This window comes from Tursiops truncatus, chromosome X (assembly GCF_011762595.2).
Source record: "Tursiops truncatus isolate mTurTru1 chromosome X, mTurTru1.mat.Y, whole genome shotgun sequence".
Taxonomy (NCBI): Eukaryota; Metazoa; Chordata; class Mammalia; order Artiodactyla; family Delphinidae; genus Tursiops; species Tursiops truncatus.
This window is the reverse complement of record NC_047055.1, coordinates 15,454,646-15,481,258: the sequence shown is the minus strand read 5'-3', so window position 1 is coordinate 15,481,258 and position 26,613 is coordinate 15,454,646. Positions and strand designations below refer to the sequence as shown.

At 47.6% G+C, this 26,613-nt stretch overlaps 1 protein-coding gene across 2 annotated transcripts; it reads left to right on the top strand.

Annotated features, from left to right (window-relative positions):
• The first annotated feature begins 2,402 nt into the window (after positions 1-2,402).
• On the top strand, positions 2,403-22,227 carry LOC117310168 (small integral membrane protein 10-like protein 2A). Of its 2 annotated transcripts, none has more exons than XM_033849249.2 (2): positions 2,403-3,134; positions 4,703-14,930. In XM_033849249.2, exon 1 carries the CDS (start codon positions 2,554-2,556, stop codon positions 2,788-2,790), a length of 237 nt encoding a protein of 78 aa, XP_033705140.1. In that variant the 5' UTR covers positions 2,403-2,553; the 3' UTR covers positions 2,791-3,134; positions 4,703-14,930. The 2 variants fall into 2 exon arrangements, 1 of the variants encoding a protein (XP_033705140.1); XR_012329332.1 differs by lacking the exon at positions 4,703-14,930 and adding an exon at positions 22,098-22,227 and having other exon boundaries at positions 2,795-3,134.
• The last annotated feature ends 4,386 nt before the right edge of the window (positions 22,228-26,613 follow it).

Sequence of the window (26,613 nt, the reverse complement as noted above, 5' to 3'; positions counted from 1 at the left end):
TTCATTTATATGAAACGTCCAGCATAAGCAAATCCACAAAAATAGAAAGTACATTAGTGGTTGCCAGGGCCTAGGAGAAGGGGGTGATGGAGTTTGACTGCTAAGGGGTACAGGGTTTCTTTTTGGGGTGAGGGAAATTTTCTAAAATTAGATAGTGGTGCTGGTTGCACAACTTTGTAAATATACTAAAAACTATTGAATTGCACATTTTAAAAGGATGAATTCTATGCTATATGAATTACATCTCAATGAAACTGTTATTTAAAAACAGAAACACTAGCTTGTTTATAAGCATTTCCTAATCTGATTTTTTCTGAAGCCAAATATCTGGATGGGAAAAAAAAGATCAATACCCACCATATGTAATAAATGGCAGCAGATGACATAATTTTTGCTTCAACCATCAAGTCATCCTCCTCACGTATCATTTTCTTTCTGTCTAGGGAACTTTCTTTAGCCATTCTTTAAGGGTAGGTCTGCTGATGAAAAATTCTCTGAGAATGTCCTTATTTCCCTTTCACTTCTGAAGGAGGTTTTCACAAATATAGAATTTGTGTATGTGTGTATGGGTGGTAAACTGAACCAGCAATTAGTTCCGTTCTGTACCACCTCTTTCAGTGTCCTTGACGCTTCAGGTTTGCCTTTTTCTCCTTGATCATGTAGGTAGGACAATTGCCCAATCAGTGTATACGAATCTGTTGGGTTTCTTAAACAGTCACATGGATGCCATAGAGATGTTCAAATGTGATGGTGAACAGGCACTTTGAGAAAGCCTTAATACTCAGGCCAGCCCTCCTTGTGAAACTGGGATGGGGTCGTGGTGACTCTACCTCTTGCAGACAGTTTTTTAAAAGTTACAACTATAAGGAAACATGAGCATTTTTCCACTTCATTAAATAGTCTTGAAAACATGATCAAGTTTGGGTTGGACTTGGCTTACAATAAAGATGAGATGAAACCATGAAAGGGCTTTTAAACACACCAGCAAGAAATGCCATGAACGAGGGCAAATGAAAACCTGAGAGATTCTGTGCAGTATCCAGGACAAACAATGGATTAAGAGAAGTGCTTAGAAATCACTGTAGGGTATGAAGGACTTCAGTACATGCCACCCCAAAATATGCCACTTCGGTTATACTGATTATCTTTAGCGGAAGTCATCTGAAAAAACAGCTTTCTCTGAAATCCCCTTACCTGCTTAAAGACAGAGCTTCTAAAAGGAACTCTGTCATAAATCCCCTCCTTGGAATTTTCATCAACCAGGGAGGATTGACTCTTACCACAGGAGAAGAACTAGATGTCAACACCACACCCAGAAAAACTCTGTCTCAAACTGTGAAATCTCCTATCTATGCTTCTAAGATGTCATCCAACTTTCTACAAATCATTTACTCTTCCCTAGATTGCCTACATCTTACCTCCCCTTCCCCTGTTAAGGTGGCATATAAGATCTCAAATCTCACTGCCTGTCTGGGTATTCTTTATTTTCTTATGATGCCATCGCCCAAATAACATTAAAAATTAATAAATATGTATACCTTTTCTCCTGCTACTCTGCCTGTTGTCGGTTTTTTTCATTGACCTAGGAAGTGTATATATTGACATATTGAATCTAGGAGGGTAGAGGGAAAGTCTTTCCTCCCCTACAGGTAAAAGGGAAGGACAATGGGGCAATTCATGAATAAAGAAATACACAACACCAGCAAATATACCAGAAAGGGGAAAAAATGTGCATGTGGGCTTGGTGAAACTCTATAGTGCAGAGTCACCAGAAAAATGTGAATTAAAGAAAAGTACAGAGTGGGACTTCCCTGGTGGCACAGTGGATAAGACTCCGCACTCCCAATGCAGGGGGTCCAGGTTCCATCCCTGGTCGGGGAACTAGATCCCACATTCATGCCGCAACTAAGAATTTGCATGCCACAACTAAGGAGCCCGCCTGCTGCAACTAAGACCCGGCACAACCAAATAAATAAATACTTTTAAGAAAAAGTACAGTGGGTTGGCTGGCCCAGTTTTCTGTGGAGACAGGGAGGGAGAGGGGATGGTGTAAACTGGCAGAGCGTTCAGGGTGGACCTTCTGTTCAGAATAAGCCCAGCGGTCCAGACCCTCCGTGCCTCCACTGCCCCTGCTCTAGCACATTCTGCAAAAGAATGCCAGGACAGCACTGCCTTCCAAAGCACTCAAGGCCCTCTGGGCTCTCTTCTTGGCAGCCCGGGAGGAGGCGGGGCTTCCCGGGGGGCGGGTCTGGGGGTGGGGCTGAGTCCGCGCCCGCAGCTCTATGGCGCCCGGCAAGGGGCGTGACCACGCTAGGGGCGGAGCTACGCTGGCGGCCGCAACTCCGGGAGCAGGCGAGGGGGCGGAGCTGTCCCTGGGCGGCTAAGGCGGAGACTTGGCTGTGGCTACCACTGCAGCTGGAGCCCAGCCGGGTAGGCGAGACCGAGAGCCGGGCGGTACGCGAGGGCTGCTGGCCGTCGGCTCAAGGCCTCGGCTCCACCTGCCCGCCAGCCTGCGGTGCGATCAGTCGGCGGGGTGTGCGCCGGGCTGGGCCCATGGCAGCGTCGGCGGCCCTGTCTGCGGCGGCGGCGGCGGCTGCCATGTCGGGCCTGGCTGTGCGGCTGTCTCGCTCGGCTGCGGCCCGCGGCTCGTACGGCGCCTTCTGCAAGGGGCTCACGCGCACGCTGATCACCTTCTTCGACCTGGCCTGGCGGCTGCGCATGAACTTCCCCTACTTCTACATCGTGGCCTCGGTGATGCTCAACGTCCGCCTGCAGGTGCGGATCGAGTGAGCGCCCGCAACCACCGCGCGGCCGCGACGGCAGGGGCGCCGGCATGAAGCTCCGCGGGACCCAGGGCCGCCGGAACGCGGCGGGGGAAGGAGAAGGGGCGGCCCGGGCCACCGGACCCTAGACCTCGGCGGAGGTCACGGCCACCGAGCCCCAAGTCCCGGCTCCGGTCATCCACGTCGCGGCCGGTGACGAACTACACAGAAACTCGCGAAACGGGCCCTTTCCATCGAACTCGAGAAAATTACTTGAGTGCGGCCGACCTGTTGCCTCACCTTGGGCGAAGTGGGGAGCAGAAGGAAGAAATTCTGCAGCAGGAACGTGAATGACTGGCCCTGACCAAAGAGGTAGGAGGCCAGAGGTTGGACTTCGGGCTGGAGGGAGGTGGTTGCCATGACATGTAGATGTCCAGCCCCCTCGGTGGTTTGGGGGAGACGTGGAAGGGGCCCGAGAAAGCCAGCCGGGAAAGCTGCCGAGCCGCGAGCAGGCAAGGCAGGGCGGGCGCATGCCCTCCAGAGTCCCTTGTCATATTTCCAAGATGGGGGTGAGAGGCGGCGGCCTCGGCATCTTGGAGGGTCAGCCCATCACCTCCCGGCCACGGCCCCAGTGGTGTCACCTGAACACGGGGGAGTGGACGGAAATGGGCTCAGGGAGGCCCAGGGAAGGCCCTAGAGGAGAAAAGATGCTGCTACCCTTGTCCTCTACACGCTGGGGGGCAGCCTGGAAGGGCGGCTGTGTTCTTGGCCAAAGCCCAGGTCTGTTTCTCAGCGCTTTGCAAACCGGCCCCCTGCCTGGTCTCTGCGGCCGGGGGACTGCTCTCTGCCTGCTGCTGCTGGCCCTGTTGCTCCCCTCTCCGCTCTCCTGGGGCATCCTCCAAAGCTCCGCATCTGCGGCCACGGAAGAGCAGGAAAGGTGCATTCCTCCCCGGCCCTCCCGCCATCTCAGCCACGCTCCCTCCAGCTCCTCCCCGTGCCCTCCCGGTGTCACAGCCCTGGACTGCCTCCAGCAGCCCCCGTGTCCCAGAGGATTTGGGAAAGGGGGGATCTCCTTGAGCGGAGGGCAGCTCTCAGGCTGGAGGGCAGATGGAGAAGGGGCTTGTAGAGGAGGTGACACTTGGCGAGACAGGGACCTCTCTGGGTGGGGAGGCAGCTCTCAAGTCCCCATCTCTTTCTTTGTCTCAGGAACTGGTGTTATAGGAAGTGACCTGCCCCTTCTCTGGTCTTGTCAAGAGAGTGCCTAACCCTAACCCTGACCCTGACCCTAGAGCTGCCTGGGGAGCAGCCTAGAGAAGGGCCTGACCCACGAGGACAGGAAGGGACCAGGCAGAGACCCCGAGGGGTGGGGTGGCCCAGTGGTCCGGTTCTGACACGGGGAAGGAAGGACAGACCTAGCGACACTCTGCGGGAGCTCTGTCCTCCCCACCTACTGGGGCTCTGGGAGGGGAGCGCTTTGCCCTTATCACACAGGTAAGAAGTGGTGGAGCCGAATCTGCCTCTGGGCCTGCACTCTCCCACCTTCTTCTGGAAGACCTAGCGCCAAGGGATGGGGGAAGGGAGCAGAGGCTCCCAGGGGACCTAGAGACAGAGGGGCCCACGGTAGGGAAAGTGGAGTGTATGGGAAGTCACAGGGAAGACCGGGGGACAGTCTGAGCTGAGATGGGCACAGGAGAGATGAGTCCCAGCACCCCCAGCGAGCAAGGTCCTCACCCACAGAGCCGGACCTCCCCACCCTGCCGCAAATCCCACCCAAGGCTGGACCAAGGGCTCCTCAGTGTTGAGTGGCACAACGCTCTCAGTTTGGGTGGCGGGACGGGAGGGTGGGTGGCTCCTGGGGACCGTGTCACCAGGAGGGGAAGGGACAGTGGTGGGTGGGGTGGGGCTGAGACCCACGCCTGACCCCATGTCTCTGTCCCCAGGCTGGCCCCTGGGCCCAGCATCTCACGGGAGAGTCTCCTCTGGATGGGCCTGCATTGGTCCTGGAGGCCTTGGCTGCGCTGCTGACTGACGCCCCAGGAGTGGCGCAGAGGGGAGGCAGGACAGACCCTGGCCCTCACCCCGCACCGCTCCCACGTCTGCTTGGGCAGTGGTTGCTCATGGTCGATGCACTCAGAGTTCCTGGGGCTGAGCACCCCAGCAGCCTGGTTGCCCCCAGGACAGAGAGGCCGAGCCTCACACCATGTGCCCTCCTCAGCTGCCCAGCTGGAGCCCGGGTCCCAGGTGAGGATCTCTGCCTGCCTCACCCCGGGGCCGGAGGCTGCACCGCGGCCACCACGTGCCCCCCACAGATGCCCACCGACGGGGCCTGATGGCTTCCTTCCTTGTGCCAAGTCACCCGGGAGCCCTGGTCCTGGTGGCCCAACTGTGCCCACCCAGGGCCACTTCTGGGAGCCTGCCAGCCTGCGGACTGCATCCCCGGAGCTCTGGGGACAGCCTCTGAGACTGTGCCACGGGGCTGCATGGGAGGAGAGCAGAGGACGAGGGGCCTCCTTGGGGCTGATTCACAGACGTGCCCCTTTCAAGCCCAGCTCTCACCCTCCGGGTGGCTCGATCCCCAGCTCCAGCCTCTTGCTGGGCCAGCCTGAGAGGGCCTGAGAATGGCACAGGGGAGGCTCTTCACTGACCGCGTGGGTGCCCGTGTGTGAGTGCGCATGTATGAGTGTGTGCGGGTGTGCGGGTGTGAGCGCGTGTGTGTGAGTGAACGTGCGGGTGTGAGCGTGTGTGGGGGTGCTTGTGCACACACACGAGTGGCTGTGCGTTGCAGCGGGCGCGGAGCTGTTGAGCAGAGTGAGCTGTGCAGGGCGCCCTGTCCTCCCTGGGCTCGGGGCTCAGCTAGAGCTGCCTGGGGCTGCTTCCCAACAGGGAGAAAGCGCGCTGGAGGCCCAGGGGCCCGGGCTCAGAGACCCCCTCCCACCCATCGTGGGAGGGGCACGGCGGTGGCCCTGGCTGGGGCTGTCTGCGCTCTGAGGGGCTGGCCGTGGGAGGGGCTGGGGACGCGTCCTTAGCATGCGCTCCTGCCGCGGCTGTTCTTACGGTTCTGGCCCCGAGTCCTGAGCTGCTTCCGCTTCCCCACCTCTTCCTCGTCTCCCCCGCTGGGCCCTTGCTGCTTGACGGGCTCTCAGAGCACTTTATTTATTTGCCGTCTGTTTCTCAGGCAGTGGAGCTTTCACAATATCAGACACCGACTTGAATGAGACAACTTCCACTTTCCTGTGTGTGATGTACTCTGCACCGGGCAGCAGCGTCTGGTCAGAGAAATGTTCTTGTTTCGGGTGTTGTCAAATCTTGTTGTCTGTCTCAGTTAAGAAGAAAGTCCTTTGAGTTCAATCAAATAAAACCTGGAGGCCTCCTGTTTCTGCCGCCTCGGAGGAGAGAGGGGCAGCGAGCTCACCCCACTCTGTTGGCCGGGAGCTGGGGGAGGGGAGCACCCCGAGGGCTCTAAGGGGGCGGGGCTGAGGGCGGGGCTGGTGCCGGGTCAGAAGATGTGGCGAGACCCGAGCTGACCTGGACCACTGCTCCCGTGAGGGGAAGGCAGCAGCACAGGCCTGGCCCAAGAGGTGGCACTTTGTCCCATTCACAAACTTTATTTGAATCAACTAACGCCTAGGCCTTTTCTTCATCTTAGAGGCTGGTGTTAGAAGGCGCGTAATTCAGCTGAACCCCGAGGGTGGGCTGCGGTAGGTGAGGTGGAATGGACTGTCTGCAGATCATTTTGTGTCCCCGAAGGCCCTTCCGCAGCCACAGGTGGCAGGGTCTCCATCACCTCCCAGCTGGCCAGGTGGTGTCTGAGTTTTGGAGAAGATCAACCTCTGGGACTGGAAACCTGCCTCCCTTACTCCCACCTTAGACGCAAGCTGTCCCGGCAGAGAAGCCAGGGCGGGGGCTCTGAGGCTGCTGCAGGGGGAGGGTGGGCCGAGGACAAAGGGCTGGGGAGGGACGCCTGCAGGGGAGGGCAGCACCCGCCTCGGAGGAATGCAGGCCCATAGGACCCAGGAGAGGGGTGTCCTGAGGACTCGGGGTGTGGTCACACGAGGAGCGCAGCCTGGGGTAAGACACCTGTCGCCAAGAGCTCCGCAGGGGTCAGAGCAACTTGACAAGAGGGCCTCTTCCAGCATCTGCCACCCTAGGAGGGAGGGGTAGACTCCAGTCCTGGCCAGAGCCCCAAGCTTCCCGTCCCTTGGTCCAGATGGTCCTGTTCAGTCCCTGATGGTTCTGCACCCACTTCAGGGACCAGGTAGCCTGGCACAGCCAGATGGGAGAGAGGATCCAGCACCCAGGGCCCAAGGGACCGTGATGAGGGAGGACCGTATTCCCCCGCGAGGGAGGCAGGCAGGCTGGCGCATCACACTCTGGTTAAGAGGGGCGCCTAGGAGACCAGAGACCTGCGCGCTGAGCCCAGCTCTTCCACTGACCACAGCGGAGCCCCAGGCCAGCCACGGGCACTCGTGCATTTTCAGAAAGGAGCCTTCAGGGTGCTGTGGGCCTTCAGTGTGAGGATGTCTCTTCAACAAATGGCCCCAGGTCTCAGCCAGAGCAGCCCTGTCACCATGAGGAAAGGAAACGAACTGGCAGGTGATGAGAGCCTGCCGAGCTCCAGGCACCATGCCTTAACCTCATTATCCCCATGGCCACCTTCTGGAGGAGGTCACCACTAGGATGTCACTGAGGTTGAACCTCGAGCTGGCCTCAGGCCGCCGGAGGCTCCTCACCCTTCCCCACTCCTTGGGATGCACGTTCTGCCCACTGTTCCCACAGCCAGAGCCCTTTTGAGGACGTGGCCTTGAGAGAGTAAGGCGTCTCTGGGACTATCTGGACTGAATATGTGACTGAATTCCATTAAGACCTCTGTACAAACTTTTAAGATTCTGCCAGGTGCGTGGGGAGATCTGCTTGTCTTGTGCACTCAAGACAAGCCTCATCTGTAAGTTCACTTGCTTAGTAACCGTGCCCCCTTCCCAGTCTGGAGTGGTCTGCTTCTTTCTAGGTCTCTCCTTGCCTTCTGTGTACAGGACCAGTTTGCAAACCAGCACCACGGTTATCCCCATTTTTCAGAGAAACTGAGTCTCGGAGCCCAGTCTGAACTAGAAGCCCAAGCAGAAGCTGCTTTCCTGAGGCCCCAGTGCCTCTTGCAGGGGCAGGGAATTAGGCTGGAGGGGTGGTGCAAGGACACAGTCTGAAGGCGACCCTGGTCTTTCTGGGTAGGGGCCAGGGGCCAGATAAGGAACCCAGGGCTTGGGGGCGGAGCTGGGAGCCTTAGCAACGTGGAGCTCCCCACTGGAGCAGCTGGGGCCACGCTGAGGTGGGGCCACCTGTCTTCTTGCGAACCTCCCACCTCTGGAGACTGACTGGGATCTAAGCAACTGAGTCAAGGGAGGGCGAAAGAGCAGCTGAGAGGGCAGTTCCAGGAGGGCCAGTCAGAACCCAATACAGTCAGAACACGAGAGAGAGAAACGGCATACAGAGTCCCAGCCCAGCCCACCCCGAGGGAAACTGCCCAGTTTCGGATGAATTTTCACTTTGTGTCCATGTCCTTTATATATGTAAAATTAGGAACATATGACTTTTTTCACTTTATGACATAAACACTTCCTGCTCATCTTCCTGTGTGATTAAGTACGCTTCTGCTTCCAAAGCCACAGAGTATCTCTGGTATGAAGCTCTCATCATGTATTTCGCACTGCCTCTTGCTTGTTTTCCTTTGTTGTTTGGGGGGTTGAGTTTGAGGTTGTTGTTGGCTTTGGTTTGCTTTTGTGGTTTTTATTGGGTTTTACTGATGACGCGGTGACAGGTGTCCTTGTGGATAAATGCTGTGCTGCAGTCATGGTCGATCTCTTACCATACACTCCTGCACGTGGGCCGCAGGGTAGGCATGCCTCAGGGGTTTGACACCCTCCAGAGCAGCGGTGCCACGTTACTGTGCTCATGCCACTCAGGAGTGAGACTGTTGTGAGACAAGGGTGGCAATTGTGGGTCACAACACGTTTCAAAATCTGTTACTGCCTTTCCTGCCTCAAGCTGGGTGCATTTCTCTCTCCTCAAGATCAGTGTAATCTTTCATTTAACTCATCATTGCCCTCAAACTCTTCCTTTCCCATCATCCCCAGTTCACGGCTAGAATTAAATCCACTCTCCAGTTGTCCTGGGATAAAGTCGTGGTTCCTTTCTTTCTGCTCCTCACCTTTGCCTGTAGCGAAGTCTCAAGACAGGTTTTGAATCTCTCAATTGGATAAGCCAAATTGTTTATTTTGATATTTTATTTTGCATGCCTTTCAATACATATCAAGATTAAAATTTTTCATATGTCCATTGGCCATTTGTAGTTTTAAACTATGGGGAGTAATTTTTTATTGAGATATAATTGACATATAAATTGTCTACCTTTAAGTTGTACACGTGTTTGTTTGATACATTTATATTTTGCAGTTTGATTACCACCAGTAGTGTTAGCTAATACCTCCATCACATCACATAATTACCATTTTTTGTGTGTGTGATGAGAACAATTGAGATCTAGTCTCTTAGCAACTTTAAAGTTTATGATACAGTATTGTTGACTATAATCACTATGCTGTGCATTACATCCCCAGAACTCATCTCCTGTTTGCAAGTTTGTATCCTTGAATAACCTTTCCCCAATTTCCCCACCTCCCAGCCCCTGCTAACCATGGTTCTACTCTTTGTTTTCATGACTTTGGCTTTTTTACATTCTACATAATGTGATGTCAGATAGTATCTGTCTTTCTCTGTTTTTCCTATCTTACTTAGCATAATGCCCTCAAGTCCCAACCATATTGTCACAAATGGAAAGATTTCCTTCTTTCTCATGGCTGAATAATGTTCCTCTGTTGTACACATACCATAAATAAAATAGATAAACAACAACGATTTCCTTATAGCACAAGCAACTGCATTAAATATCTTATAATAACCTATAATGGAAAAGAATCAAAGAAAAGAATATATATATATAATTATATATATAATCCTTATAAGAATATATATAATATATATGAATCACTTTGCTGTACACCCAAAACTAACACAGTATTGTAAATCAACTATAAAAAATTTAAAAAATTCCTCTATGGGACTTCCCTGGTGGTACAGTGGTTAAGACTCCGCTATTCCACTGCAGGGGGCGCGGGTTCCATCCCTGGTCAGGGAATTAAGATCCCACATTCTATGTGGCCAAAAAAAAAAAAAAGAAAAAAATTTCTCTATGTGTGTGTATACATATGTGTGTGTGTGTGTGTGTGTGTGTGTGTGTGTGTATATACACATATCTCATCTCCTTTGTCCTTTCATCCATTAATGGATTCTTAGATTCTTTCCATATCTTGGTTATTATGAATAATGCTTCAATAAATATGGGAGTGCAGATATTTTTTCGATATTCTGTTTTCATATCCTTTAACTATATACCCAGAAGTGGGACTGCTAGATCACACAGTAGTTCTATTTTTACAACCTAGAACCCAGGAGCATGGGAGTTGTCCTGGTGCTGAGGCCAGCCTGCCTGGCGTCTGGGGTGAAGTCAGGTGCTCACCTCCCACTCCTGCCCGGGCACAGACGAGCGCTCAGCACACATGAGAATCAATGCAACCAGAGCAGGGACACCACACTACCCAGCAAACCTTCTCAGTTTAAAGGATCCCTGCCAACAAAATGATGCCTTCTCAGTGTCCCCTGAGTCATCCCCTAGGTGCCAGACTCCCGGGCAGGTTTTTAGGGCACAAAGGTGAGCAAGTTCAACGTGGCCCCTGCCCTCCGACCGGGGACAGGTGCATGATTCCTCCACTTAGTTTCAAATACATGGGCGTTTGTGAAATATAATCAGAGTCACCCTCAAATTGGGCCAATGCACTGTAGGGGAAATCTGGAAAGGCATCTGCTGCAGGAGCAGCTGGGGAAATGCAGGGCTGGGAAGTGCCCCCGTGGGCCTTCTCTGCCCCCGTCTTCCGCACTTGAGACCGATGGAGAGTTGGGGCTTGGGTGGTGCCGGCCCAGCTCTCGAGGACTAGGGACGCCCCAAACCCCCTGCACACAAGACGGAGCCGCCTCTGCCGCCCAGACCAGGGGTGCTGTGGGGGGACAAGGGGACTGAGAGGTACCTGGTGGGAGCCCTGGCTGCCCGGGGCACGCCCCCTCCGCGGGGTCCCCCTCCTCCAGAAGACGGGCACCACCCTGGTCAGAGGCCTGAGCATGGTCACTGCAGCCTGGGCACGCGCCACACGAGATGATGCACGAGGCTGACGCCGCTGACTCGCGGATGGCCCCTGGTCACAGCGACCTCTCAGGGCCTGAGCCTCCTGCTGTCTGTCCTCAGCCTCCGTGTCCCCAAGGGACCCTACTGCCACCCTAGGAGGTGACATGGGCCCCATGCTCCAGTCCCTGGGTTCGCAATGTGCAGGCCCACTTCCGTGGCCGTCCAGCCAATGAGGGTGCAGCGGGTGGGCTCCTGTGGCCGCTAAGAGGAGGTGGGCGGGGATATCCTGGCTCCTTCCATCATTGGTGAGGGTGCCAATTTGGTGGCCATAGGGAAATGGGCTGGGGTCTTTGCCCTGTGTGTGCTTCAGGGGGATGAGGGGCTCCTCTGTGGGGTCCTTGGGAGGATGGGAGACTGGCATGGAAGGTGTGGCTTTTTGATCAGAGATACAGCCCTAGAAGAAGCTGGGGGATCTGCACCCTCCTCACTATGATTCTCTTTTTTTCTGCTTCATGGATCACATCCTCTGTGAATGGGAAGTAGGGAGACCAGGAAAGGCCTGGTCCAAACACCCTAGACATACATACCATGACCAAGTGGCATTTATACCAGGAATGCAAAGTTGGTGTATATATATATATATACACGTATATGCAATGGAATATTACTCAGCCATTAAAAGAATGAAATAATGCCATTTGCAGCAACACAGATGGACCTAGAAGTTATCCTGCTAAGTGAAGTAAGTCAGAAAGTGAAAGCGAAATACCATATGATATCACTTATATGTGGAATCTAAAATACGACACAAATGAACATATCTATGAAACAGAAACAGACTCACAGACATAGAGAACAGACTTGTGGTTGCCAAGGGGGAGGGGGAGGTAGGGGAGGGAAGGATCAGGAGTTTGGGATTAGCAGATGCAAAACTAGTATGTATAAGACGATAAACAACAAGGTCCTACTGTATAACACAGGGAACTGTATTCAATATCCTGTGATAAACCATAATGAAAAAGAATATGAAAAAGATTATGTATAACTGAGTCACTTTGTTGTACAGCAGAAATTAGCACAACATTGTAAATCAACTATACTTTAAAAATTTTTTTTAAATGAAAATAAAAGCTCTAAATAAATAAGACATTTTGTGAATTAGAAGACTGAATATCGTCAAGATAGCAATCTTCCCCAAATTTATCTGTAGACTGAACACAGTATCTATCAAAACCTCAGCTAACTTTCCTATAGATATTGAAAAGCTGATGCTAAAATGTATGTGGAATGTATATTACCTTAAATAGCCAAAACATTTTGAAAAAGTTGAATCACTTACCTATTTCAAAAATTATAAAGCCACAACAGTTAAGACAGTGTGGTATTGGTGCAAAGTAGGTGTGTAGATCAATGGAACAGGTTGAGAGACTATGAACAAATCCTTACATTTATGATCAATTGTTTTTTATTGTGGTAAAATACATATAACATAAAATTTATCATGTTAAAATATACAATTCAGTGCTATGAAGTACATTCACAATGTTGTGCAACCATCACCACTATCTAGTTCCAGAACAATTCATCACCCCAAAACGAAATGCCATGCCCATTAAGCAGTCACTCCCCATTCCCTCCCTACCCCAGCCCTTGGCAACAACAAACAGGCTTTCTGTCTCTCTATATATGCCTATTCTGGATATCTTATGAGAATGGTATTATACGATATGTGAGTTTTTGTGCCTGGCTTGTTTAATTTAGCATGTTTTGGAGGTTCACTCAGATTGTTACAGGTATTAGTACTTTGTTCCTTTTTATGGCTGAATAATATTCCATTGTATGGCTATACCACATTTTGTTTATCCATTCATATGTTGGTGGACATTTGTATTGTTTCCAGCTTTTGGCTATTGTGAATATTGCTACTATGAACGTTCATGTGCAAGTTTTATTTAAACACCCGATTTCAATTTGGGGCATCCATACCTAGGATTGGAACTGCTGGATCACATGGTAATTCTATGCTTACCTTAGAACCACCAAGCTGTTTTACATAGGTTGCGCCATTTTACATTCTCAGCAGTAGTGTAGATGATTCAAATTTTTCCATATCCTCTCCAACACTTGTTATTTTCCTTTTTAAAAAATTATGGCTATCCTAGTGGGTGTGAAGTAGTATCTCATTGTAATTTTTGTTTGCATTTCCCTAGGGCTAATGATGTTGAACATTTCTTCATTTGCTTATTGGCCATTTGTGTATCTTTGTAGAAACATCTATTCATGTCCTTTACCGATTTTAAAATTGAGTTGTCTTTTTTTGTTAAGTTATAAGAGTTCTTTATGTATTTTGTATATTAGAATGATCAACTGATATTGACAAGGGTACCAAGACAATTCAATGGGGAAATGATGGTCTTTTCAACAAATGGTGCTGAGACAATTGGAAATCTATACAAAAAGATGAATTTACCCTATTATGATGGCTAAAGTTAAAACTAGTGAAAACATCAAATACTGGGGGAGGATGCATAGAAAGTGGATCTCTCATACGTTGCTAATGGGAGTGTAACTTGTTAAACAGCCACCCTGGAAAAAGTTTCTGCATTTACTTAAAAAAGTAAACATGCAACAATGCAATAAAGTTTTTTCAGGGAATACATATAGGAAAAGAAGACATAAAATTTTATTTGCTGAGGATTTCATTATCTATGTAAAAAATCCTAAGGAGGGCTTCCCTGGTGGCACAGTGGTTGAGAGTCAGCCTGCCGATGCAGGGGACGCGGGTTCGTGCCCCGGTCCGGGAAGATCCCACATGCCGCTGAGCGGCTGGGCCCGTGAGCCATGGCCGCTAAGCCTGCACGTCCGGAGCCTGTGCTCTGCAACGGGAGAGGCCACAACAGTGAGAGCCCCGCGTGCCGCAAAAAAGGAAACAAAAAAGAATCCTAAGGAATTATTTTTAGAAAGCTTATAGAATTAATAAACGATTTTAGCAACATTGAAAGACACATGGTCAATAAAAATACCAACTGCACTTATGTATACTAGCAATGGATTTCCAGCAATTGAATTATTTTTAAACAGGACCATGTACCCACCAGAGGTAGGGGTGGGAGGAGAGGGAACTGGATGAGGGCAGTCAAAACGTACAGACTTGCAGTTGTAACATAAATAAGTACTAGGGATATAATGTACAACATAATAAATAGAATTCACACTGTTGTATGTTATATATGAAAGTCGTTAAGAGGGTAAATCCTGAGTTCTCATCACAAGAAAAACTTTTTTCTATTTATTTAATTTTGCGTCTATATGAGATGATGGATGTTCACTAAACTTATTGTGATCATCACTTCATGATGTGTGTGAAGCAAATCATTATGCTGTATACCGTAGACTTATACAATGCTGTTACGTCAATTATGTCTCAATAAAACTGGAAGAAAAAATAAAGAGAAAGAAAAAGAAAACAAAACATAAAGGACCGTGTACAATAACATAAAAAAAATGAAATACTTAACAGTAGCATGAAAAAAGTATTACGTAGTTGGAGTAAATTTAACAAAAGATATGCAAGACCTGTATACTGAAAATTACAAAAGAAATTAAAGAATACATACATAAATAAATGGAAAGATGTACCATGCTCACAAATTTGAAAATGCAATATTGTTAGATGTCAACTCTACCAAACTTATCTATATATTCAATGCATTCCCAATAAAGTCACAGCAGGACCTATTTTTTTTTTTGAGGCAAGGAATAGTGACCTTATTTGGAAAGATGGCAGACCAAGAAGATGGCAGACTGGTGTCCCCAAGAACCATCTTATCGGGGTCTGGATGCCAGTTTCTTTTATAGAACAGAGAGGGGGAGGAAGTGAGGAAGTAAAGTAAAAAGGCCATAGCAGTACCTTTTTTCTTTAATTGACAAGGTGAGTCCAACATTTCTATAGAAATGTGTGGACTGAAAGAAAAATGCACAATGTGAGAATTATGAGTTAAGTTTTGTTCAGGGTCTTACTGAAGAGTATAGCCCAGGAGACAGCCTCTCAGATAGCTCTGAGGAACAGCTCCAAAGAAACAGCGGGGATAGAGGCTAGTTTATATGTGATTTTTGTGTGTGCGAGGGAATACAAGCAGTCAGCATACACTTTGGCAAAACATTACTGCTAGTCACCAAAAACAGATATCTCAACTCAATGAATACAGTGCTTTTCTACGTATGGGAAGGTGCAAGAAGCAGGTCCATTAAAATTCTTCCTGAAATGCATCTTAACTATCTAAAGGCCTGTTTGCCCAAAGAACAGAGCACCCCGTTATCATCTTGAATTTCCTCTGTCTGAAGCACAGGGTGCTTCACCCAGTTATCCCTTTAATCTCTTCGTCTGAAGCACCAAGTGCACTGTCGGTCAGCAGCTGCAGCGGGTTAATCTTTGTAGACTTGAATGGTGAATGCAATGCTCTTTGCTCTTCTTTTGTTTGTAATTGCAAAAGGCTTAGTAGGACAGCCCAAACAATTTTGAAAAAGACCAAAGGTGCAGAACTTTACACTACCTAGTTTCAAGACTTAGTATAGAGCAACAATAATCCAGGCAGTGTGACCTTGGCATAAAGATAGATTTAGAGATCAGTGGAACAGAACAGAGGGTTCAGAATATACTCACAACTATATGGACAACTGACTTTTGACAAAGGTGTCAAGGCAATACAATGGAGAAGAGATAATATTTTCAACAAATAGTATTGAAAACATTGGATAAGCATATTTTTTAAAACAAAACTTGACCCTTACCTTACATCAAATACAAAAATTAACTCAAAATCATAGGCATACAGGTAAAAGACAAAACCATAACCTTTTAGAAGTAAACACTGGGTAAAATCTTAATGACCTAGGTTTTAGGAAAAGATTTCTTAAATAAGACCCCCCCAAACCCCACAAAATATAAAAGAAAAATTGATAAAGTAGACCTCATCAAAATTAAAATATTTTGCTCTTTAAAGGACACTTAAGAAAATAAAAAGACAAGCCACAGATTGGATAAAAGTATTTGCAAAACACATGTTGGATGAAAGACTTATATCTAGAATATATCTTTAAAAAACTATTACAGAGACTTCCCTGGCAGTCCAGTGGTTAAGGCTCCATGTTTCAACTGCAGGGGGCGCGGGACTGATCCCTGGCAGGGGAACTAAGATCCCACGAGCTGTGCGGTGCGGCAAAAAGAACTATTACAATACAATAAGAAGAAGACAAACTATCTAATAAAAAGGGCAATCAGTTTGAATAGACACTTGACCAAAGAAATTATATAGATGACATGAAAATATGCTCAACCATTATTAGTCATTAGGGAAATGAAAAATCAAACCACAATGAGATACCAATCACTAAACACTAATAAAAAAGCCAAGGACTTCCCTGGTGGCGCAGTGGTTAAGAATCCGCCTGTCAATGCAGAGGACACGGGTTCGAGCCCTGGTGGGGGAAGATCACACAGGCTCCGGAGCAACTGAGCCCATGTGCCACAACTACTGAAGCCCGCGCGCCCAGAGCCCACGCACAGCAGCGAAGACCCAACGTGGCCAAAAATAAATAAATAAATAAATTTGAAAAAATAAAAATAAAAAAGCTAAAAAAATTTAAAACTCACCATACCAAGTGTTGGGGAGGATGTGAAGCAGTTGGAGACCAGTTTGTCAGTTGCTTGAAAAGTTAAATGTACATGTCCCATGTTACCCAGTAATTCCACTCTTAGATATTTACCAAAGAGAGAAGATGACACACGTACACACAAAGACTTGTACGTGGATGTTCAAGGCAGCTTTCTTTGTAATAGGCAAAAATTGGAAACCACACAAATGTCCATGACCAGGTGAATGGATTAATAAATTGTCATATATCCATACAATGGAATACTATTCAGCAATATTAGGGAAAGAACGATTGATAAATGCAACAAACTCTATGAACCTCAAAATCATTACGTGGAATGGAAGAACACTGGTAAAAAGAAGTACATACTCTACAATTCAATTTATTTAAAACTCTAGAAAAATCTCAAACTATTCTGTGGTGACAGAATGTAAATAAGTGGTTGCCTGAGGATGGAAATGGAAGGAAGGATGGACTACAAAGGAGCAAGAGGAAACGTTTGGTGGTAACGGGAACGTCTATCTTGATTCATTGTGTATACATATGTCAAAGTTGACTTTAAATAGGCGCTGTTTATTGTACATAAATTATACCTCAATAAAGCTATTTTTAAAATAGATCTTTATTGGAGTATAATTGCTTCACAATACTATGTTAGTTTCTGTTGCACAACAAGGCGAATCAGCCACATGCATACACATGTTCCCATATCCCCTCCCTCTTGAGCCTCCCTCCCACCCTCCCTATCCCACCCCTCTAGGTCATCACAAAGCACTGAGCTGATCTTCCTGTGCTACGCGGCTGCTTCCCACCAGCCAACTATTTTACATTTGGTAGTGTATATATGTCCATGCTACTCTCACTTTACCCCAGCTTCGCCCTCCCACCCCATGTCATCAAGTCCATTCTCTATGTCTCCCTCTTTATTCCTGCCCTGCATCTAGGTTCATCAATAGCTTTTTTCTTAGATTCCTTATATATACGTTAGCATACGGTATTTGTTTTTCTCTTTCTGACTTACTTCATTCTGTATGAGAGACTCTTCATTCTGTATGAGAGACTCTGTATTTGTTTTTCTCTTTCTGACTTACTTCATTCTGTATGAGAGACTCTTCATTCTGTATGAGAGACTCTGTATTTGTTTTTCTCTTTCTGACTTACTTCATTCTGTATGAGAGACTCTAGGTCCATCCACTCAATAAAGCTATTTTTAAAAGGTCAATGTCTGAGAAAAGATTAGGTCTTAATAAAGCAGTGGTCAGGACAAGAGTGGATAGAGCTATCTGTGTAGTGTGAGGAAAACGACCTGGGGCATCCTCTCAGAGCACTGAGCACAGTGGTGCCCAAAGACAGTAGCACATTATCCCAAGGTCACAACAAGACCATGTTGGATAAAGCAGACACCTTGTGCAGTGAGAAATCAGACATGGAGGTGAGGCAAAAATTGTCAGTAACAGTTTAAATACCTGCAAAGAACAGCAGTCAGTCAGCCTACTCCTAGCTGAAACTAGGAGCAGAGTATTATATGCAAAGTTAACTGTCTTAGTGCGGTCAGGCTGCTGTAACAAAATACCACAGACTGGGAATCTTATAAACAACAGAAATTGATTTCTCACAGTTCTGGAGGCTGGAAACCTGAGATCAGGGTGCCAGCTCGGTTGGGTGGGAGTCCTTTTCCTGGTTCATAGCTGGTGTCTTCTCTCTGTGCCATCACATGGCGACATGGTGGAAGGGGTAACAGATGGATTTCTTTCTTTCTCTCTCTCTCTCTCTCTCTCTCATTTTTCTATTTTCCTTTTTTTTTCTTTTTTCCTTTTTTTTTTCCAACTCCGAGTGGCCTATGCAATCTTAGTTCCCCAACCAGGGATTGAACCCGGGCCACGGCAGTGAAAACGTCAAGTCCTAACCACTGGGCCACCAGGGAATTCCCTGGCTCTCTTTTTTTTAAAATAAAGCACTAATACTATTCGTGAGGGCTACAGCCTCATGAATTAAGCACCTCCCAAAGACTCCACCTCCCAATACCATCATTTTGAGGGGCTAGGATTTCAACATATGAATTTTGGAGGGACACAAACATTTAGACCATAACAACAGCTAAGGCTACTACAGAGGAGATATCAGTCCATTTGGGAAAGAAAAATAGGCATGGGGGTCCAAGGACAAGCATTACTAGCAGAATTTATACATCATCAGCATATTAGTTATCTAATGGTGGGGGAATAATTTTAAGACAAAATTAGCAGATTAAAACAGCACACATTAAACATCTCACAGATTCTGTGGTTTGAGCCTGGCTTAGCTGAGTCCTCTGCAGTAAAGTCTTCAGGCCATGTGTCAGCTGAGGCTGTGGTCTCTTCTGAGGCTCTACTAGCAAAAGATCTGTTTCCTCACTCACATCGTTGTTGGCAGCATCCGGTTCCTTGTGGTCTTTGGACTGAGGACCTTTCTTGCCGGCAGTCAGCCAGAGCCCACCTTGAGCTACTTGTCACGTGACCTTCTCCTAAGGGCAGCTCACAACACAGAAGCTTGCTTCTTCAAAGCCTAAAGGGAGTGAGAGTCTTCACACAAGATGAAGGTTACAATCTTATACACTGTCATCATGTTCATCCTATCACCTTTGCTACATTCTGCTGGTTAGAACGTCCCACTCATACTCAAGGGGAGGAGGTTACACAAAAGCATGGATACCGAGAGTTGGGGATCATGGAGATCGCCCCAGCACTGTCTGCCACCCTTGGTGAGCAAGGAGCTGTGACTCAGGGCAGATCATGTGAAACGGAGGCGACTGCAGAAGGCAATACACGGGCAGCCCATCTTAGGTGCCCCATTCAGAATAGTATTATTCACTGTAGTGACTGTAAAAAGCAACTGAAAGGTAAAAATGAGGTTAACCCAGCAATTAGGGTACCAAAGGGGAAGCTACCGCAACAGGGCTGTGATAGGGGGTTCATTGGCACGTTTTATCAAGGAATGTGCAAATATCCAAGTGCAAGGCAGGGGTCAGTCGCAGAGTTTAGACCTCCTCGGAGACCAGGGAGCAACCTGCCTTGGAGCCAGCAAAGCACAGTGGAGGCGAACAGGGACCATTGCAGCAATGCAGGGGCATATCCACAAATCGTCTTTTTCACTTTTAGGGAATGCAAAGCCAATTACTCAGGAAAGGTCAGGCCATCCCAGAAACTAGAAGACAGAGGAGAGGCTAGGCACGATATGGCTTTAACATAAAAAAAAATTCCAAACCCCATATGAGAACAATAGAAAGCACCAAGGACAGGCTACAGGTGCAGGAACACCCTCCCTCGGACAAGAGGCAGAACTCTGTGTGTGGGGAGGAGCCACCAGTGGGGGCTGAGGACAGCTATGCTCTCCAATCACATCTGAACCCCCCAGAGAGCAGGGGCAAGTGCCCTGGGGAAATGCAAGCCGTACTCAAATGCTGTGAATACTTAGTTCAGGGGGGCAGAGCAACCCAGCTCCTAAAAGAGATGCTCTGCTTGGGTGGGGTGAATACAAAGAAGAGGGTAGGGGTCAGATCAGCAAAAGGGAGTTCGCTGATCTGGGAAGAGCAGGAAACTGGAGTGGGAGTCAGGGATTTCAGAGGCAAGACTCACAGTGCAGAGAAAGGGAAATGACAAACTTCTTTGGAGACGTATGGTGGGGAGGTGGCCCCTCAAAGTCTGCTCTTATTCAGTTTGATCCCCTTGGAAAGCAGCCTGTATCCACCCTAACATCAGAAACATTGGTTAACGGAGCCCCACCTGAGGTCCCTTTAGCAGGCTAACACCCCAGGAGGAGGGGGCACTCTGTGTCCCCAGCTTCCCTACACAGTCCCCCATTGGAAAAGCAGGCCAGACCCAGCAGCGTAAGTGCTGTGTGTCTGTGCAGAGAGCCGAGAGTCCTGGACTGGGGAGAGCTTCCCCGGAGCAGGTGGCGATGGTGTGTGTGTGTGTATGGTGGGGGGGACACTGTGCCCACAGCAGTTCTTTAGTAATTGACCCAAACCCCATCTGCTTAGTTTAGTGAATTAGGCATTAGCATTTCCCAATTTCTCCCTCTTATTACAACTTTTTCTTTACATGTATCTATTCTTTTTCAAATTCTTTTCCCACTTAGAAACATAATATTGAGCAGAGTTTCCTGTGCTGCAGATGGCATTATTTCACTCTTTTTAATGGCTGAGTAATATTCCATTATATATATATGGACCACATCATTTTAAAGAAGATGTGGTACATATATTCCCTCCTTTGATGCAAGCCAGAAGTTCAAACCATGCCAGCCCCACCCAGTGGAAGCAAAATCCCTCACCCCAGCTCCATCTCCTAAGCAGAATAAACACCCAAAGTCAATTTCCTTTCCCTGTTCACTCAAGCCATTTTCAGACCTACTTGGGGAGGCTGCCCTGGTCTCCCAAGAAAGCCTCAATATGTGCGTACTGATCCTGTTACTAGTGCTTTAATGCATGTAAGGCGTAACCTGTCTTGATATCTAAACCAAATTTGGGGTTAAGTAGAACAGAGAGGACCCTGGAAGTATCCAGTAACTACTCAAAAAGCAAAACACTGGATGGTGAGGGGGACAAAAAACTAAAATAGAGGTTCATAGTTTTACCCAATTGGATATCCAAAATTTACTAAAAGAATTTATGCAACAAAAGATTAAATTATGCTAACTGGCTTTTGTACTTCTACAAGAGAGGTTCTGAATTAACTTTAGCATCTGTTGATATGCACCAATTGGCAAAGCTTCATAGCCTTAATCAGCATCAGACTTAGAACACGAATACAGTTATACCTGGAGATTCTCACTAGATCTTAAAAAGGTACCAATTATATTTTTGGAGAGAGTTATCAAACACAAAATAAAGGACATCAGAACTGTTGCCTTGCATAAATTCCCCCATAGTCAAATTACCCAAAACTATGCTCTGATTCAATGAAAGATAAAGTCTTTGGCACAATTGGTTTTACAAAATGCAAGCCCTTGGACCTTCAATCCCACATAAAATAGTTAATACAGCCCAATATAAATTAAAACAGGGGGTTATGGGTTGACTCCCCCCCCAAATATGTGGAAGTATTAACCCACTGTGTCCGTGTTTTTCTGCCAGCTGAGTATAGTCAGGTGCAAATTATAAGTCAACTGTACAAGGACTAAGTGTGCCTTGCCCTGGAATCATCCTTACACACAATTACCAGCCATGAGCCATTACGCAGACCCAGAGGTTCTGGAACACCAGGGCAGCCTGAGGAAAGGACCTCCTGCAGCTCTTGTGGAGCCTCCTACTGGTCTTCCCCCAAATTCACCTGAACGCATTGACTCCGGCAACCGTGCAATGAGGAGCACAGAAGCAAAAGTTTCAGAGACTGATTGGATACTAGGTATGAATCAACAGTGATGGCTGGAATTAATCTTTCTTTCTTTTTTCTTTTTTCTTTTTTTTTTTGCAGCGTGGCATGAGGGATTGTAGTTCCCCGACCGCGGATGGAACCTGCGCCCCCTGCAGTGGAAGTGCGCAGTCTTAACCACTGGACCTCCAGGGAAGTCCCGGGAGTTAATCATTTTGATCACATTAATTCCTTTTTAGGTAAAAGACTAAATCCATATTTAATACAAAGGGAAAAAATTAACGTTCCTCAAACGTATGGACACCGAGGGGGGAAAGTGGCGGGGGGTGGGGTGGGGTGGTGGTGGGATGAATTGGGAGATTGGGATCAACATGTATACGCTAATATGTATAAAATGGATGACTAATGAGAAACTGCTGTATAAAAAAATAAAATTCAAAAACGAATTATAAAAAAATTAATGTTCCTTTGGTAGGTATAGTCAAGTATAATATTTTTAAAATATTACTTATACCTTAAAAGTTTAGAACAGGCTTATCTTATTTAGTATTGGAGATACGCTCTTGCAAATGAAAGCACTAACCACATCACTATTATTCAGTCATTGCAGAATAAGTCATTTGGAGATGCTTTCCAGGCATAGTAAATATTACATATGATCAATATGTAATTAATATGCAATTAGCAGTTTATTACCTAATGTCTTTTTCTTCTCTGCCTCTTTTACAATTTGTCTAATAGTGGATTTTGCCAGACTTGGAATATGGCCCACCCAGATCTACCTGATGTTTACCTACTTAAAATCTGCATTTTCAAACAGCCTTTAATCATCAAAGTAATTCCTTCTTTGACTATGCAAACTATTTGCTGTGAAGCAGAATATGATAATGAGAAAATAAAATATTAGGGGCAAAGAGACCTTCACAGAGTAAACAAAACAAACTTATGGACTGAATGTTTGTGTTCCCCCTCTTCCCAATTCAGATGTTGATATCCTAACCCCCAGTGTGATGGTATTTAGAGGTGAGGCCTTTGGGATGTGATTGGGTCATGAGGGTAGAGCCCTCATGAATGGGATTAGTGCCCATACAAGGAGCTGAAGAGACCAGAGTTCTCTTCTGCCATGTGGGGACACTGCAAGAAGACCCCTGTGTAAGAATCAGGAAGTGAGCATTCACCAGACACCGAATCTGTCAGCATCTTGATCTTGGGCTTCCCAACCTCCAGAACTATGAAAAATAAATTTCTGTTGTTTATAAGACACCCAGTTTATGATATTCTGTTAGAGCAGCCTGAACAGACTAAACCAAAACCTATTGGCAAGTGCCTGTCAAACTGGGCAGAGTGACTCCGTTTCTGCTGGGTTGCATTCACAGAGACTTGTTTCTATCTGTGCCTACGTGTTTTTGCACTCCTGCTGTTCACTGTGTTTCAAATATATTTGTAAGAATAACTTGAGACCTAGAATGCTAGCAGCTTACTCCAGAGAGGATTTTCATTTGCTTCTGCCAGATGCCTGGGGTCATTCTAGATGGGGTCCAAGAAAACCAAGTGCAAAACTTGAGGCCCCTACACAAACCAGGGTATTTGAAACTAATCTATAATTCCACCTGATATTAAGTCCACGTCCTGTTCCTCCCAGCCGTTAGATCATAACAACTTGGGGGCCCAGATCATTTCTGGCAGAGTTAGAATCCCCATGTTGTGTGCCTCTGGTTTCTTTCACCTTGTCCGTTATGATGTCAAACCTCACCAGGCTGACAATTTCCCTTAGGGAAATAGTCACTACCAAGCTCCTTCACATGATTAGATTCCTATTTTCCTTTTGATTTTTAAATTCAAAATGATATACAAAATTTTAAATATACAGAGAAATTGAAAGAATAGCACCATGAACACCCAAATATTCACCATCTAAACACAACTATCATTAACATTCTTGCCATGAACACTGTGCACATAGGAAAGCAAAAATGCCACTCCAAAATGTCTCTTAGGTCCAAAAGACTCAAGAAGAAACTTTGACTTTCCCCCTAACCACCTAAAGAATTTAGATACAGGGCTTGTTCTCAGAATAGAACTATCACCAGAGACATCTGTAAGAATATGGGCTGGGTCTGGGGGGGCAACTCTTAGAGATCAGAGTCCACCCCGGGTCCCATTGTCTCTGCAGGGCCCAGCAAACATTTGTTTACCAAACATTTGCTTTTCCATCTTCATGTGAAATGCCTTCCTCCCCTTTTACATTCCAAACCCCTACCCCCAACATCCTTTTCTATCTCTAGCTGAAGTTGGTATTTAAGATGAAGGTTTTGTCCATTTGGGGGAGTTACTCAGTTCTCCTGGGGTCTCTCCCATGTATACACATTATTAAACTTTTCTGTGATTTTCTCCTGTTAATCAGTCTCACGTCAATTTAAGTCTTATTACTTCTGAAACTAACACAACATTGTAAATCAACTATACTCCAATAAAATTAAAATTTTAAAAAGTTTAATTCTTAGACCAGCCAGAAAAAGCTAGAAGGGTAGAGGAAAATCTCTTCCTCCCCAACATGCTGAACCTTTTCAAAGACATTTTCTAACCTCATGACACCTCAGTCCTAAATTTTTTTTTAGCACATATCTCCTAAAAACCAGAACATTCTCCGACATAAAAATAAAACCAGGTTTCCTGCCCAGCAAGTAAGGAGCTTGGAAGTCATGACTCTCATCCTCATAACAAGAAAAAAGATGAACAAATTGAAAATCAACAACTCTTTTCACATACATCAGATGTTAAAGGAAAACCACTGCCCCTAAAGTTGGAGCAAGAAGCAAATACACCGACTCACAGCTTACAAGGATCAGAAAGCCAGGGAAAGATGCTAGCACACACCCCAGACCTCCTCCTGATCTGTCACCAACCCCTCTCCCTGGGGTCTTTACCACTCTCTTGGGGAGTGTTTCTGGAATGAAGGGGGAAGGAGTAGAAGGATGGGTGTCTCCAGGCTCTGGCCGCTGAGCGTGACCCTGTGCTCGTGGGCACCAATGATGGAGCCAGACTGCTCAGGCCCACATCCCATTTCCCCCTGGCTGGCACCCTCAGGCAAGTTGTTCCACTTCCTTTAGCCTCAGGACCCTCATCTATAAAGTGGGGATAATAATAATAACACCTACCATGAAAAACTTGGCGGATGAAATCAGTGGCTGCACGTCAAGTGCTCAGCACGGTACCAGCACAGAGCACACACTCTAAAGGCTCAACCATGACTAGTACGTTAAGGAAAAACCTTGCCTTCATTCTTCCCCATCTGTCTCATTTTTTTTTCATGCTGACACTTGCTGAAAGGACAGACCACACTCTCTATTCTCCCCTTGTGACTTGTTGCTGCCCAAATCCATCCCACAGCCACTGGTGATCACCTAAGCCCAGTAGACATTTCTAGCCCCCCGTACTCAACACCATGCCCCCCACGCCCCATAGACCTCCCCTCGTTGTCCGAACACTGCTCTCCCCTGGTTCTCGGGCGTCTCCCTTTCCATCTCCTCCATCAGATGATCCTCTTTGCAGCTCTTCTGCCGTCTCCCTCTGCAGGGCATGAAGGGCGCACAGTTTCCGCCACTGTGCCCAGGCATGAAGCAGTACCTTTCTACTTGGCTTTCCTGCTTCACTCTTCAGCCCATTATAACCTGTTCACAGTCAAGCAGCCACAGGCGTCCTTCCAAAACATAAGACAGAAGCCTCTCTAAGGATCCAAACCCTCCAGGGACTTCAGATCTCATGCACAGTAGAAGCCTGAATCCTTATTCTCTTTCTGATCACATTTCCTACTATTCTCTCTCTCACCTACACTGCTCCAAGCACTTGGCTTTTCCTTGAACACATCAGGCACACTCTGGCCTCAGAAGCTTTGCACAGGCTGCTCCCGCATCTGGATAGCTCCAGAGAGCCGCCACACCAGCTGCACCCTCATTGGCTGGACGGCCACAGGGGTGGGGCTTGCATGTGATGAACCCACACACTGGAGCACGGGGCCCGTGTCACCTACTAGGGTGGAAGCAGGGTCCCTTGGGGACACCGAGGCTGAGGACAGACAGCAGGAGGCTCAGGCCCCGAGAGGTCGCTGTGACCAGAGGGCATCCACGAGGCAGCGGCGTCAGCCTCGTGCATCATCTCGTGTGGCGCGTGCCCAGGCTGCGGTGACCACGCTCAGGCCTCTGACCAGGGCGGTGCCCGTCTTCCGGAGGAGGGGGACCCCGTGGAGGGGGAGTGCCCCGGCCAGCCAGCGCTCCCACCAGGTACCTCTCAGTCCCCTTGGCCCCCCACAGCACCCTCGCAGAGAAGGCCCACGGGGGCCCTTCCCGACCCTGCATTTCCCCAGCTGCTCCTGCAGCAGATGCCTTTCCAGATTTCCCCTACGGTGCATCGGCCCGATCTGAGGGTGACCCTGATTTTACTTGACAAACGCGCGCGTATTTGAAGCCAAGTGGAGGAATCATGTACCTGTCCCCGGTCGGAGGGCAGGGGCCGTGTTTAACTTGCTCACCTTTGAGCCCTAGAAACCTGCCCCAGAGTCTGGCACCGAGGGGATGACTCGGGGGACACTGAGAAGACGTCATTTTCTTGGCGGGCATCT